The 15,577-nt window shown below is 48.3% G+C and overlaps 1 protein-coding gene across 1 annotated transcript in view; it reads right to left on the bottom strand.

The window, feature by feature from the left end:
• LOC146190752 (alpha-1,3-mannosyl-glycoprotein 4-beta-N-acetylglucosaminyltransferase B-like) overlaps nt 1–15,577 on the bottom strand; it is a 159,508-nt gene that overhangs the window by 22,357 nt on the left and 121,574 nt on the right. Inside the window, exons 2-6 of the mRNA XM_084601134.1 lie at nt 11,598–11,855; nt 8,817–8,950; nt 8,461–8,507; nt 7,211–7,324; nt 7,046–7,121 (exon numbers count right to left, since the gene is read on the bottom strand). Coding sequence (XP_084457260.1) covers nt 7,046–7,121; nt 7,211–7,324; nt 8,461–8,507; nt 8,817–8,950; nt 11,598–11,855 — 629 coding nt within the window. The remainder of the gene's footprint in view (nt 1–7,045; nt 7,122–7,210; nt 7,325–8,460; nt 8,508–8,816; nt 8,951–11,597; nt 11,856–15,577) is intronic.

The raw sequence follows: 15,577 nt of genomic DNA, 5'->3' as shown, positions 1-15,577 counted from the left end.
CTTTTTTCACACCTCTCGGCAGGGTGTGAAACTATTACACACTATTACAGCTATTACACATAGCCTGGGTGGGGATTCACTTGCAAAAAAGAGGTCCCTGAGAGACTCTTATCTATTGCAAGATAGGTTCTTGTCCACCCTGCAGTCAACACAGGTCAAAGCCAAGATGATTGCCTCGGTGAACTCTTCATTTTCGTGACTGCAGCGCCAACGTGCAAGTATTGGGATGGATGGATGGATGGAATACAGGAGCGTCCTGTTTGAAACAGGGTGGTAGCATTTGCTATCATGCTCGTTTTTTTCCCTATATCTTAATTATTGTTTTAGATCGGTTAACTATACCATCATTACATTTATTGTTTTTCTCCAAGTCCTGACGCGCGCCGTACAACAGTGGGAGCTTTCGAACGATGCACGCGAAGCAAAAAAAAAAAAATAAAAAAAAATCGTGCTTGCAAGGTGCGTGATGGAGTTGCGTTCAGCGCACGTGGCTTACGCAGTATAATACATTGGCATCAACGCCCCAGTGCATTTTCAGCTTAAGGTACACCTGCAGAAACATTAATTTTAAGCATATTGTGTCGCGTGTGAGGCTTCAACACACGACACGCTGAACGGCACTTGACGAGCGCACGTTTTCGGAGCAATGGAAGAAACACGCGAATGGAAGCGCGCAAAACGCCCAGTACCGTGGTCATAAACGCCGCGACCGGTTGGCTGGCTGATGCGTGAACGATAACCGCCGTCGCCGTGGTGGCCGCAGGTAGAGTGTACTCTGGGTATATACACGGGGTTTGCGTCCGTGACGGCGGCTGCCTGCGCTCTGTTTTACGGACGGTGTAGCTCCGCGTGAAATCCGAGACTTGCCACTAAATGATCTTTAATGCCACCCCCATTAATTCAGAAATAGATAAATCACTGTCGGCGCGGTCCCAGCCAACGCCCGTGTATGGCGCCGGACGGGCGCTACGGGTCTCGCATCGCCAAGGCGGCGTCCAGGTACGATTGGCAGCGATGACAAGGTCAATGTACAACTGGTCGCGCAACTTGGAAGAAAACGCGTGCAGCTGCCTACTGCCAGCGGCATCAACTCGATGATGAGGGCTCCTGCGAACTGTGAGGCAAATTACTAGCGCACAGAAAATAAGATCTGCCAGAACTCCAAAGAACTAGAAAGTAAACATAATATTCTCACTCAGGAATGAATGCAGTTTTTGTTTCTTGCGTAATAAAAAACGTGTCACATTTTTAATAATATTTTAACTTGTTTTTAACGGCCTCTCTCGGCCACTTATTATCCGCTGCGTAGTTGCCCAAAGCTCAGACATGGCGGCTTTTTTCATCCGCGGGATGGGTGCGTCATCGGCCCCGGTTCAACGTTCATCGTTGCGCGCTGCGTACAGAGTGGGTTATCTGTAACAAACAGTCAGTATTTTATTATGCTGGTTGTGGTAGAGCTTTACAGCAAGGCGAAGACTGTGTGTGCTCGATGAGAAACTGATTGCCGCTGCATGTGCGCATTTCCGGACGGTGGGACAATGCTGCGTCAGAGCTCGGCGGTTCGGCTCGGCCTCCCAGGCATGTCGCAAAAGTGGTGGCTTAATTGTTTTACGGATACACGTCTGCATGAGCGGCGTATCGCTGCATGTTTTAATTGAACGGTGAAGGTGAGATTTTATTGCCCCCAAGATGCGTGTCGCATTGCTCAAAGCCTTCCGTTCCGCTCCCTTTGCTGCGTGTTTTGCTTACTGCGTCGTATTACCGCACCAACGTTCGCTGAACGTGCTTTAGCTGTTATTACAGTGATGTTCCTATTGTCAATGGGATCTTTCTCATGAACATGTTAAATGCTTAAGTTGTAAATTTGTAACCTCACATTGACTCCTCTCAGTGGCAAATGAAGCGCGAGTAAAATAATGGAATCATGAACAGGGCGAGATTTATTGGAGAAAAGCTATATCGTAGATATTTTGACTTCTCAGCCGCATTAACTTCTAAATACTAGTAATCCCAATTTGAATTGCTTACCTAAGCTCTTACAGGTTGGCGTTCTAGCGCTAGCGTTAGTTATTCCGTTCGTTTGTTTTTGTTGTTCTTTGACACTGATATGTACATTGTTAGCAAGATTTTTTACCCTTTTATAATCTCACCGCGTCTCGTTAGGAGACCTACGCTGAGGTCATTTTGTTATCACGAGGATTTCATGAAGACCGTGACGAATGAGCGGTGGTCGCTTTCCTACACTTAAAGATTTCATTGTCGTGAATCGTCCATGTAAGTAATCGTGAATTAATAAAGCCTGGCTTCCTATGGAGCACAGCTTCACTCATTTATGCCCTTAGTGAAATGCCTCAAGCCATGTGATTCTATCCATGTGCTTGCCGAAGCCCCAGAATGCGTTTACATGACGCGCGACGAAAGACTAGGCTAACGACGACGGAGGCAGAACGATGCTATGATAAGGTGGTTAAAGATGCCGTAACATTTCAGTTAACGTAAAACTTGACTGTAGAAACCCATGTCAAGTTGGCTGAACAGTTACGGTGTCCATTTTTCTGCCTTATCTGAGCATCGTTCTGCCTCCGTCGTCGTTGGCCTTGTTGTTCGTTTACAAGTAAAAAGACGATCAAATTCCCCGCCAAAATCACGTCCCTGTGACGTCACAAGCAACGTCACGTGTTTGTTGTGCCTCACAGTTCGCAGGGGGCGCTGGGAAACTAAAGCCTCGCTCAGAGTCGACACGCAGGCTTCTATGGGAGTTACGCTACCATTTGTTCTTCTACCATGGCGATGATCAGAAGAGCACTCATCAGACAGGAACTGCGTGTTGCGGAGTTGACCGTGCCTCTCTCACGTATGTGTAATTGTTCAATGCACAACGCCAAGCGTGCCTGAATACGAACGGCTTCATCGCTATAGTGGGTGGCATGTAGACAGACTACTTAGTTTCGGTTTCGCTTTTCCGAGTTTCGCTGGCTTCGCGATGTTCGCGCCAGCCTGCCAGCTTGCAGTACCTCTGGCGCCACCGCGCTGGTCATATGGCGCCGGTTTGGCTTTACCCATTCTTCCCTGGTTTTACCTGCTTTTAAACAATGCCGCTCTATTGCGGGGGAGTTTCAGTGACCCTTTGCCGGGCGCAAGCCTCCAGGCTACCCATACGCGGCGGCGCGTAGTTCAAATAATCCCAGGCGGAACCGACTCACGTTCAAATTGAGAGAATTTTTTTTTATGGGCTTCTAAGGAACTTAGACGGGCCAAGTAGTGCGTACAGTTCAAATTATTCGAAAATTCGAATTATCGAGGATTAAAGTTTCGAACCAATAAGCTTTCGCTTAATCATAGGCAGATAATGGAAGTTCGCACCAGCCGGGAGAATGTATCACTTGAAATTTCGCTCCGCCTTTCTGAGTCGCGATACGAATCGCCAAGTATCACTACAACCCCCTCTACCCCCCTCCCTTCCTACACCGGTTCTCCCAACCCTACCCTTGATGAGGAAATCTCTTCATCTGAAGTCAGGGCGGCGATGCACCGCCTCAGGACGACATCAGCTCCGGGGACGGACCGATTCACAAATAAGATGCTTCGTAACTTGGATGACCCGTCTGTCGATGCGGTCACGGACCTCTTCAACCAATGCTGGCGCACGGGAACCCTTCCGGCCCAGTGGACACACGCCCGTATCACATTTATCCCTAAACCCGGCAAACCACTCGACATCAAGAATCTCCGACCCATATCTCTAACTTCCTGTCTCGGCAAACTCTTTGAACATGTTGTGCTCGCACGCCTCCAGAACCACATAGATGACCACAACCTCTTCCCTGACACAATGGTCGACTTCCGGCCACATCTCTCCACACAGGATGTTATGCTGCAACTGTCAGAAGATGTCCTTCACCCCCGCCACGCAAAGCGCGCCCGATCAATTCTCGCCCTAGATCTCACAAAGGCCTTTGATAATGTCCGTCACGCAGCCATTTTAGATGCTCTCTCATCGCTTCAAGTCGGCTCGCGTGTCCACCAGTACATATCCGCCTTTCTTAGTCATCGCACAGCAGAAATCACCATCGGCTCGCTCTCATCTCCATCTTTCAAACTCGGTAGCATTGGCACCCCACAGGGTTCTGTCCTCTCGCCACTGCTTTTTTAATATTACCTTTATCCCCATGGCACACGCCCTCAACCAAATCCCTGCCCTGTCCCACTCCTTATACGCCGATGATATTACACTGTGGACCACCACAGATAGCATTGGCGCCATGGAAGATACATTACAGGCCGGAGCAGACATTGTAGTATTTTTTGCCGCAAATGTCGGCTCGGCTTGTTCCCCTACCAAATCGGAGCTTCTCATACTCCGACCTCCTAGGTGTCGTACAGACAAAGGCCCTCCTCCCCCCATCTTCTTGACAACTGACAACACCCGGATACCAGAAGTGGACAACATCAGGATTCTTGGTATTCTGATACAAAACAATGGCAAGAATACCGCAACCATCACTAAGCTGACGGTGATGGTTCATCAAACAATCCGCCTCATTCGCCGCATAGCCAATCGCCATCGTGGCATGCGCGAGCATGACCTCAGACGCCTGGTACAGGCATTTGTCCTGAGCCGTGTTGTGTACTCGCTCCCCTACCTTTTCCTCACGCGGGTGGAGGAAGACAAGGTTAACGCCCTTATCCGACAGGCGTGCAAGGCCGCCCTCAACTTACCCCGCTACACTTCCAATGAACGTCTTCTTCACATGGGCATCCATAACTCACTAATTGAGCTCACGGAAGCCCACCGCTCAGCCCAGTTGGAGCGATTATCATCTACCCTCACCGGCCGGAACATCCTTGCTCGCATCCATCTCTCACCTCCCGGTCACTGCTGTACACAACATACACTTCCCCCTGCGATACACCGCGTTCTTAAGGTGCATCCCCTGCCAAAGAATATGCACCCAGAGCACCATGTCACTCGCCGCAAGGCACGCGCAGAAGCTCTTCACAAACACTATGGCTTCCAGCTAGAGACCGTTTACGTAGACGCTGCCTCATACCCCTCCCGCCCAGCGTTCGCCCTCAGCGCTGTTTCCAACTCTTTGCAACTTGTCGCGGCCGGTACAACTTTTGCCTCCACTTCCCTGGAGGCGGAGGAGGTGGCGGTTGCCCTCGCCATAGCTACCACCCGAGCCACAACCGTCTTTAGCGATTCTAAATCCGCCGTACGGAACTTCGCCCGCGGTCGGATCTCTACCCCAGCCTTCCGGTTCCTCGCCTCCCTCTCCCCACCCGAACACCCTATTCAACCAATATGGGTGCCCGCTCACACGGGTCACCCAGGCAACGAAGCAGCTCACTCTTTTGCTCGAGGATACGTCAGCCGAGCAGGGACTGCCACTGCCTGGGGAGATGCTCGCGAGCGCATGGTACCCTATCACGAAATCTCTCTCCATTACCGTGATCAACGAACCATCTACCCTCCTCCTCATAAATCTATGACTAAGCTACAACAGGTGACGTGGCGCCAGCTTCAGTCCCGTACATTCCCATCCCCTGCTTTCTTATCTTTGATCCATCCAGGACTGTTCTCGCCGCAGTGCACCCTGTGTGGGGCACCTAAAGCTGATTTTGAGCATATTATGATCAAATGCTCGGAATTCCACCCTCCAGCCATTTGGCAACTCTCCGACCTCGAGCGATGGGAGGCTGCGGTGTCCAGCTCTGACCCGGCCGTTCAAAAGCGGCTGACGGACTGGGCTTTGGGTGTCGCTGGGAAGCACCAGCTTCCGGCCACAACACGCAGCCAAGAGCCGACCTGTCATTAACATGTAATCCCTTAAGGCTCCCAAATATAAAGTTTTTCACCACCACCACCACCAAGTCAGAGACGCACGTCCGGACGACGTTGCGCGTCCGCTGAAAGCCGGAACAATGTCGCACATGATTCACGCGGACCCGGAAGATGCGAGGCTTTCCGCAGAGGCCGCGAGTCCTGTGGCGATGCCGCTTTGCAGGGGCTAGTTGTGCGGAATTGTAAATGCCCAATTGAGGGCCTGCAGTTTTTTTCTTTTTTTCTTTCAGCTCACATATTTACTCAGGCATATAAAAAAAAAATCTCTACCAGCGATACGAGCATAAGAAGTGCTAGTCCCACTTCGGCCATTTCCTAGGGAGTAAGCTTGAGAAAGCTGCCTTCAGAGGCTCCTTCAGTTCCATGCACTGCAGTGAAAACCCTACTGCAGCTCGCTTCATAAATTAAATGTATGTTGGATACGCATCATCTCCTCTATTGCAGGCGGCCTCCGTACCTGTAGTGGATTACATAAAGGTGTTTATGTACCATCTTCCAAAAATATGCAATATGCAAAATAAATCACGTCCAGTTCAGCGCGACAGACATATTGTGGTGTAATTAAATAAGTTCTGCAAAAGAGACAAAAGACCTTGTTTGCGTTAAAAAGTAGCAGCGAGTGCAACAACACTTTGAAACAGCACCCGTTAACTCGAAAGTATTACACGTTAGCTTGCACGGCTTTGAACTTGCCTTTTCAGCGGCCACTGAAGCGAACTTTACTTGATGCACATTGCAGCGCAAACCTCCCTACTTGGCCTATAATATTCGACATAGAAAGTTTATCATCTACAAGAAGAGGCAACAAAGGAGACAAGTGACGATTCCGGTGAGAAAAGCCGAAAAGCGCACGAAATCAAGTACACGCACGCAATTAATTCTGACATCCTGTTTTTTTTTTTTCTTTTTGCTCTTGCAATAGTTAAGTAGGCTAATTTGTCGGGGTTTTCGGCTGAAATATTGCTATTCTTTCTTTTTTCATATTTCCCTCACTGCGAAGACCCTTCTCCAGTCGGGGCGCCGCTTATCTCTAGAAGTTTCGGTTTCACTTCGAAGGGAACTAAAGCAAATATGACGTCGCCAACCAATTCGACGGCGGCGAAAATTCAAATGACGAATTTGAAAACCCCCTTCTGGTGGAAAAAAAAATTAACCTGAGCGAAATAGCCTGAAAATGACCCACAGCAAATTCTCACTCACCTGCACGTAAAACGTTCCCCTGCTCTGCGCGTACATCATGAGGTACGCGAAGTCCAGCGTCTGTTTCGTCCTCCACCTGCGGCAGCACGCCGAAAAAGGGTAAAGGTTGAGTTCAGCGCATGCCAATTAAGCCCCTCCCCTCTCAGACGTCGAATCGCCACTCACTTGACGCGCGTCAGCGGGTCCCCCAGCGTCTCGGGAAGCCCGTCCATGTCCGGGTAGTAGGACTGGGGCGGCGAGACGATCTCCAGCAGACCGCTCTCGATGTGCTCGCTCAATCTGCTCAGATGGCACGGTGAAGGCACACCCAAAGTTTCCTCATTTCAGTTACGCGGTATAACGAATTTCTCGACAAATATTTTTGAAGTTCAACAAGTCTGCGATGTAGGAGCGAGCAATGAACAAATGCTCGACAGTCAGTAATTTTTATCAAACATTTTTATCGCCTAGGCTTTACGAAGCTAATTCCGCTGATAACCAGATAATAGAGAGTTTTAGCTTACCGTGATCCGCGATCAGAGATTTAGCTTTCCGCGACCTGCGATCCGCTACCGTGATCCGCCACCGCGCGTTCCACTTCGCATGCCCAGATTCCCTTGACGCCGATAGATGGCGCCACATACTTGATGTCGGCACATAGACCTGCCGCGTCGGGACCAATCAGCTTGTGAGCCCCGCCCACGAACGGTAGAGGGTCACGGTGGCGGATCGCGGATCATGGTATGCTAAATCTCTCTAATAAAGAGTTTTAGCTTACCGTGATGCGCGATCTGCTACCGTGATCCGCCACCATGCGTCCCACTGCGCATGCCCAGACCCCCCTTGACGCCGATAGATGGCGCCACATACTGGAGGTCGGCAGAAAAATGAGCATGATAGCTACTGCTACCACCCCGTTTCAAAGGTGACGCTCCTATATTCCATCCATCCATCCATCCATCCATCCATCCATCCATCCATCCATCCATCCATCCATCCATCCACACAGACCTACCGCGTCGGGACCAATCAGCATGAGCGCCGTAGTCACGGTGGCGGATCGCGGATCACGGTAAGCTAAATCTTTCTAATCTGACAGGTGCTAACGAATTTATTGAATTTCGTCACGCGGTAAATAATTCGGTCCATTTTTCTCCTTTTCGCACGCAGTGGAGGTAAATGCTTTCACCAGTGTTATCTCTGAGCTCCTTTTCCGAACTAACAAGAGACAGTAGACTTTGTAAAGTCAGGTAGCCAAAGCCAACCGTACGCACCGTGGTACGCACCACGGTATGCATGCGGCTCGCTTATCCTGAACATCACTGCGCCTGTTCTTTCTCCTTTCCCCCCGTCGAGAAGATAGCAACACACTATGTACGCCAAATGCCAGCACTGAAAAGTTTAACTAAAATACATGCTATAAAGGTAGAACTTACTCGTCTTTGATTTCTTTGGCTTGCTTCATGACATAACTCAAGTTGGTCTGAAAAAGGGGAAAAAATTGACAGGGAAGGTTATAGCAGCGGCAGTGGCAGGATCGGACATTACTTGCTGAGGCGTGAGCATAATTTAGCTTTGCATTATTATTTCCTCTGACCCTAACACACTTATTCCGCGCGATTCCCATTTAACGTAGGGGATGAATAGTTTCGGATTGACCAGATTCATCGTCAACAGGAGTCGTGCAAGGCCACAAACAATCAGTCTCCATCCCCGAACGAGCCTGACAAGTGAGCGAACGACTGCCGATTCATTATAATAGACTGTACAAAAGTAGCAAAAAGGCGCTCACCTCGGCGATGAACACGACTATGAGCGTTATCAGCCTTTCTTCGGGACTCATGTTGTTGATCAGGTTCTGTAACGTGGACATCAGGTAACTTTGGACTTCTCGCTTTACAGTGGGCACCCCGAGCACCATGGTCACTGCAAGAGCGATTCGGACACACCGTAAGCGCCACCAACATCGTTCACAAAGCTGCCTTAACTGCGCGATAGTCGCATAACTCGCAAATGAGTAAAGGTAAAGGTCATTTAATCTAATTTCGTTGCTCCAGTCGTTCGATCGCGAAACAAACAAAAGTAATGCAGACAAAGCGCTGACACGGGAAGGCCAACAGAAAGGCTTAAAGTTGAGTTCACGACAGCGCAGTGGGTTATGGCAAGGAGAAAGAGTAAACGCCGTGAAACAGAAAGAGGGAATCGTGAGCTAGAGAAAAAAAAATGAGTTAATAAATCATCATCATCATTATCAGCCTGACTATGACCACTGCAGGACGGACAGTTAGCGTCTCCAAAATTTCTGCTATTAACCGCGTCTAGATGCTATTAACCGCGCCGGAGATGCTGAGGGAATCTGCTGGGAAAGGTGCTTGCGGCTGGCACGGGAAGGTGTGTTCAGGGATCAGAGAAGGACGCCTTTGTCACCAGCATCACCACCAAACAGATGAGGTCAACTGCGTTACAATGTAGCGTAGCAGCACCACTGCCGTCCTCTTCAGAGTGGCGAAAAGCAGCACCAAGCTACATGGATCGGCTCGTAACTCGAGCACATCGTATCCTCTCTCGGCGTTCGGTACGGGCAATGTCCGCCCTTGCCACCTCACAACCTGCCCGAGTTTGAACCTGCGTCCCCAATTTATTTCATGCGAACGCGGCACTCTCACGTGTACAGAACAACGTTGTGTTTTATGGCGCATACGCTGTCATGCGTCAAATACAAGAAATATCGAGTTCGTCGACTTTGTAGTAAAGGGGTGAAATAGGTTTTAAAAGTTTTAAAATTTAGAAGTGTATTAAGAAGCTTTGCTTCTTTTGAGAACGTAACAACGCAGGAAACCATCACAACTTTATACTCTCCTCACAGTAAGCTAAGGTGAACAGGGATGCTTCAAAGTAAAACTGGGAAATGTTTCTTCCCCAGTTTCTCCAGTTTTGTGCTCGAACACTGAATCACGGTGATAACAATTCCCTTCAAAGTTCGAATCTTGATTGGTCCTTCCTGTTTCGCAAGAATAAAACTATGTGCACTGTGTTGCTATGAGCGACCTTCTATTTGAATCTAGATCAAGATGCCTTATGAACACGAAGCTTCAAAAGGAAGTTGAAGAAGTTGAAACTTGTACTATGTGCGATAGATGCCCAGAAACAATATAACATATCATACTGGACTGTGGCAGTATCCATCCAGATGTCGATGCGGACACAGTCACTCTAGCCGAAGCCTTGGGGGTTTAGAGGTAACAAAGGAAGCGTGAACGAATCGGCGGTACAGGCTGGCAAGAGACGTTTCGAAGAATGGTTACTAAATAGCAGGGCGGGGACGCAAGGGTCCTAAATCTAATTAAACAAGGGTATTCAAAACTACGTCTGGTATAAAATTAAAGGCTTTATTAAAAAGTACAAAAAGAAGGGAATTGAGCATGGTGACGACTATCACCATCTCGTTTCAAAGGGGACACTCTTAAAATCCAACCATCCATCCATCCCGGTAGAATTCCTGTATATACAGGAACTCTAGACGCCAGTGTACATGCCTGCAGCGTAGGGACCAATCGGCGCGCACGCGTTGGAGGTGTGCGGCCGTGGGTCAATGTAGCGGACTGCCGACTGCGCGCTATGCGAAAACGAAGCTTCTATATGAGGCTACAAACGGCTCAAAATATAAGCACAGGCTTTCTTGATCACCGGCTGATTTTGCGAGTAAACTGCGCGCGCAGATATCGACATGCGCGATCGATCCCGGCAGCTAAGCTACCGCGCCCGAGTGATTACTCACTGCAAAATGGCGGCAACAAATTATTTCCAGTGGGGACGTCACAACTGTGGATGGAGCGGCGAGGAAATGTTAGCGCGAAAGCACTCACTCATCCAACTGTCGTCCTATATATATACCCCGAAAAAAAAAAAAATTGACAACTGTCTTGCGGCTAAGCCTAGTTTCCATGCAACAGTGCCAAGCTAGCCTAAGCCCAACTAATTATGCCTTACCACTGTAAGGCATAACATGCCAACATGCCTTACCACTGTAAATTCACAGCGATGAAATTTGAACTTTAACTTTGTAATTGTGGCCTGTAAATGTGTGACGTCACACGATTACCAGGACGGCAGACACTGACGTCGGTGGTGACGCGACCGGGTAGCCGCGCTTCGCCTGTGCTAACGGAGACCATGCTGATTGTGTCGAGATTGCAGACAAACAGAGCTTTTGCACGGATAAATCGGTATGACCAGGTTAAACCCCGACCAACTTTTTATACCCAATTTTCCCAGAAGTAATTGCATGTCATGCGGCAAGAAAAACGCCCCCACCAGAAACAGACATGATCAATTTTTAAAGGAAACAATAAATGGACGGGGTTCACAGTGGAACTCGCCTTAATCACACACTCATCCCGCTATCCTTGACAGCTCGTGACGACGGCGCCATGGTTACGCGGGGACATGTATATAGAGATCGCGCAGTTCCTAATAAAGAACGTCCCTTGCGTTACAAAGCAATGACCGCAAGGCATATACAGCGGCGACGGAGACGGACACCGTGCACCGACACCGGAAGAAAAATCGTTACCTCCGGTGCGGCCCTTGGAGACCTTGAGGGCGGGCTTGACGGCGTCCGGCCCCGCGGTCAGGTGGGGCAGGAAGTTGTAGATGGCGGGCAGCTGCAGGTCCAGTGGTGTGCCGTCGCCCAGGCTCCCATTGCGGGGCACCAGATGCTGCTGCAACGCCAACACGTCCTCCCAGCGCTGGTGGTTCAGCATCTCGGCGTGCCGTAGACGCTCCTGCAGTTCGGCTATCCGCTGCACCAGCGTAGACTCCTCGGACATATCTGCGAAAAACGGGAAAGAAAAATGAGACGAGTTCCTAAAATGATAAGAAATTTCTCTTTTCTAATAGCATTCATTCCGATGGCAATCCGAGGCGAAAATCTTGCCTGACGGGATACATTTCTATCTTAGCATCACCGATTCTTGTATAGTATACTGCATGGTCCCCTTGTTGCGACCGAACTGGTTCGACTAGACAACGGAGAAACAGCCGGCGACACGACGACCACAATATGATATGACCGAAATATGAAATACGATACAGTCGCGTCCCGACTTTCCGTTCCGACTTCTCGTGTACGGCCGCTGAACAATGCACTACTTTCGTGCCGCGCATGACGCGGGCTGTAATGAAGCACCAAGACATAAAAAAGTGGTCTCTTTCTCGTGTTCAACAGGAGCTTAATTAATGTCGAGTTCTGCAAAGTGAATATATTCATGTCTAAACATACAGCGTTATCCAGTGCCTTTTGAACCAATTGAAGAGAACACACTGAATAGGAGGAGGAGGAGGAGATGCACCGGTCCCTCCATTTATGGCGAGTCATAGTAGCCCCAGTTTTCTGTGTATAGGGGGAAACAATATGAGGCAAAATTAGCGCCCCTCCACCATGCCTATATAGAAAGGGCGACTGCTCCCATTTTTCTATCACCCTCTACACACGTCTACGATTGTCATCGTTCCGCTCTAGAACGACGTGACAAAAAGCAAGAAAGCAATAACCGAGGTTTAACATTGTTATAATCCCAGTTAGGCAAAGCGAAATCGTTGTTTTGCTTGGTTTTGTTTTGGTTAGGGTTACATTCAGAGACACAGGTAGACATGGTTTTGCAGCTTTCAAAAAAAGAGACGAGATTCAGTGATGCTTTCGACTTCATGGTTTAGCAACGATTAAATTGCCGAGACTGTGGAGTTGAGGACGACGTCAATTACAAGAGGGCACACGTGATGCTGTAACTGCCGGCAAAGGTCAAAAGTCAAGGTCAAACATCAAAGATCAAGTGATATGTGGCACCATGGTTGGGCTATATATCCACTCTGTAACTGGTTCGTTGAGGGTCAAGCGGCTGACCTTGGCTGATACACGCCGTAGTGAAGATTTAGCTTCAAAACACGGATTCAGTGCGAAGTATAAGCAAGCTGCAGAACGCAACAAACGCAGGCGCTCTTTTTTATTTAATGCAGAATTGCGTCTTAAGGCTTGCGGCGTTCTCACTGCAGAGCTCGCATGAAGACAGCCGAGACTTTACAAGCGTACATTATAAAGTCGACATATGGCCCAACGCACACGCGGTCCTGCAGGTATACGAGTAATTCAATTTACTATGCTCAAATAACAGGAAAGCGACGGTGACGGTGCTCCCACGGCAGCAAGCTATTTGATGAAAACTTTTCAAGCATATATTTATATATATATATATAAAGAAAAACAGCTTTGGAGCAGTCTAAGCAGTGCTGTGCAGCAGTTGAGATCAGTTTGGAGCAGTTGTGCACTATTTTTAACGCGGAATTACCGACGCAGTAGCCAAGCGGCCTCCTAACATCGCTGTAACCATTAAAGATTTTACTAAATTCAAAGACAAGCTAAAATATATTTCCGCACCTAAGTTTCAAATATATATCTGCTGAAACGTTGATCTATTGCACTTTGTTTTTAGTTTCCGATTTTTCCTTGTTTTCCAGCGCATTAACTTGTTTTTCATCCACTGTTCGTCACCTGTTTATCGTTTTTCTGCTATCATCTTCGTAACCATCGTAGGTGTTTGCCTATGTCAAATTTTTATTTTGTGGGGTTTAACGTCCCAAAGCGACTCATGCTATGAGAGACACAAATTTCTATTTTGTCTCTCTGTACAGGCATTGTGCAGAATATGGTCCACTTTTTGTTGTTGTTTTCGTTGTGAATACCCCCTTCTCATGTAATGTCCCTTACCGGGGTTTATGAGGAAACACAAACAAACAAATAAATAAATAAAGTTTTCAAAGCATAGGTAGGCAAATGAAACCGCAGCTAAAACCTTGCGGTTGGCTTCTCGGAACATTATACGTCATCGAGCACTGAAAGTTAGGACGGCGGAAATATCGACTCCCAGATATGGTCCCTCACGTCCGCAGAGGCAGTCACTTGGCGCCGCCTGCAGGCCAAGAATCACATGTCTCCCAGATGAAGATACCTCACGAAAACGGGAAATCCGGAGGACCAATTCTGCAGATTCTGTAATGACATAGCAACTCTAAGACATATCCTCTGGGAGTGCAGCCACTCCCCGGGCTACAATTTATTCAAGGACGCAGAAGGGAGACCACGCTTCCTAGCGAAGACCCGGCGACACAGGCCAACATATTGTTCGTCTGGCAGCCGAAGCGGTAAACCGTTTCGCCTACTAACCCCTGCCCCATAGGGTGACATCGGGCTCCCTGGACGCCTGCGAGCGGTACCGGAACTCCGGTGTCATCCCTTCCGGACAATAAAAGTTTTCGCCATCACCTATGTGGCATGAAAACGCAGAACTACAGGCACAAGTGTTTATACAACATCAATAATGCAATGAGCCTTATAAACTCGATCATGCACATCATCAGCTACAACAAAAAAAAAAAAAAAGGAATAGCTTTTTTTTTTATTATTATTATTACCACGTGTGACTGTATTTTCGAAGAAACGCGCTGCCCAGCCTTCCCAGGTTCTGCATCTGTTCGTTCACATCTGCAAATTTTGTGATGTTGGTCGAAGCAAATACAAACCTTGCAGACAACAGTAAATGAATGAATTAAACGTCATTCGTGTTTGTTTTCTGAAAAGTATGATTTTATGACGCTTTAGAATCGCTCCAGTATTGGCTCAGATTATTGCAAGCGCCTTTACAAGCAAAGCTCCCAGTTTCATTTCGTTCTCTGCGTCTTGCGTTGTTCAGTACAACTAGCTTCCTCTTCCGCCTCTCAGTGGCCTCCGCTTCCGGTCGTTGACAGTTATTTACCTTCTGATACCAACCAAATGAACCTCATGGAGAGCGGCCTTTCCTCTAAGATGCGAAGGCTAGCATAGCTTGGCGCGTTTACGATGCACCGGCCCCTCAATGACATTGGTCCAACCCGTCACATCGTTTAGAGGCCTGACATCGTCACCACCACCCAAAAAATTCATTTTTAGGTCGTTTACAGTAACTGTGCATAATTTTAGCTATTGCATCAGGATGGAGCAGCAACCACGTTTGGAAAATAACGAGGCAATTGGAGCAGGAATGGAAGCCCTGCGACGAAGAAGTAGTGGAGGAGGAGGAGGAGGAGGACACCCCACATACAGTTGGTGGTAATAGATTTTTGTAGCGGCGGAGGGCTCAAATTCGAGTTTTTGTTATTTATTTTCCTAATAAAAGACAAATGGCAGCTACACTTCGGAGAGCGCCCTCTGCGAACAGGGGAAAGAACAACTGCGTTTCGAGACTGGTTTACTTTATAGATGCCGCCAGGCCACCTGCAGTAGAACAAAGATAGGAGGAAACACAGCTTGTAACGACGTTATTGCAGGCTAGTTGGTGCATTTCTTCAAGCAAGTTTTAAGCGTGAAACAACGGGACACACGGAACAAAGTAGACAGGACAAGGCGCTTGTCCTGTCTAAAAAAGCAGGAAGAAAAACAGATGAAAGAACGCTGCTATCTACAAGCACATCCTTTTCCGTGAGACGCGAGAGTGAAGCTGAAGACTGCGTTTCCACATCACG

The sequence above is a fragment of the Amblyomma maculatum genome, chromosome 4 (assembly GCF_055883805.1).
Source record: "Amblyomma maculatum isolate TAMU_Amacu chromosome 4, ASM5588380v1, whole genome shotgun sequence".
Lineage (NCBI taxonomy): Eukaryota > Metazoa > Arthropoda > Arachnida > Ixodida > Ixodidae > Amblyomma > Amblyomma maculatum.
Note: the sequence above shows the minus strand (reverse complement) of the source record. Positions and strands in the feature narration are given on the sequence as shown.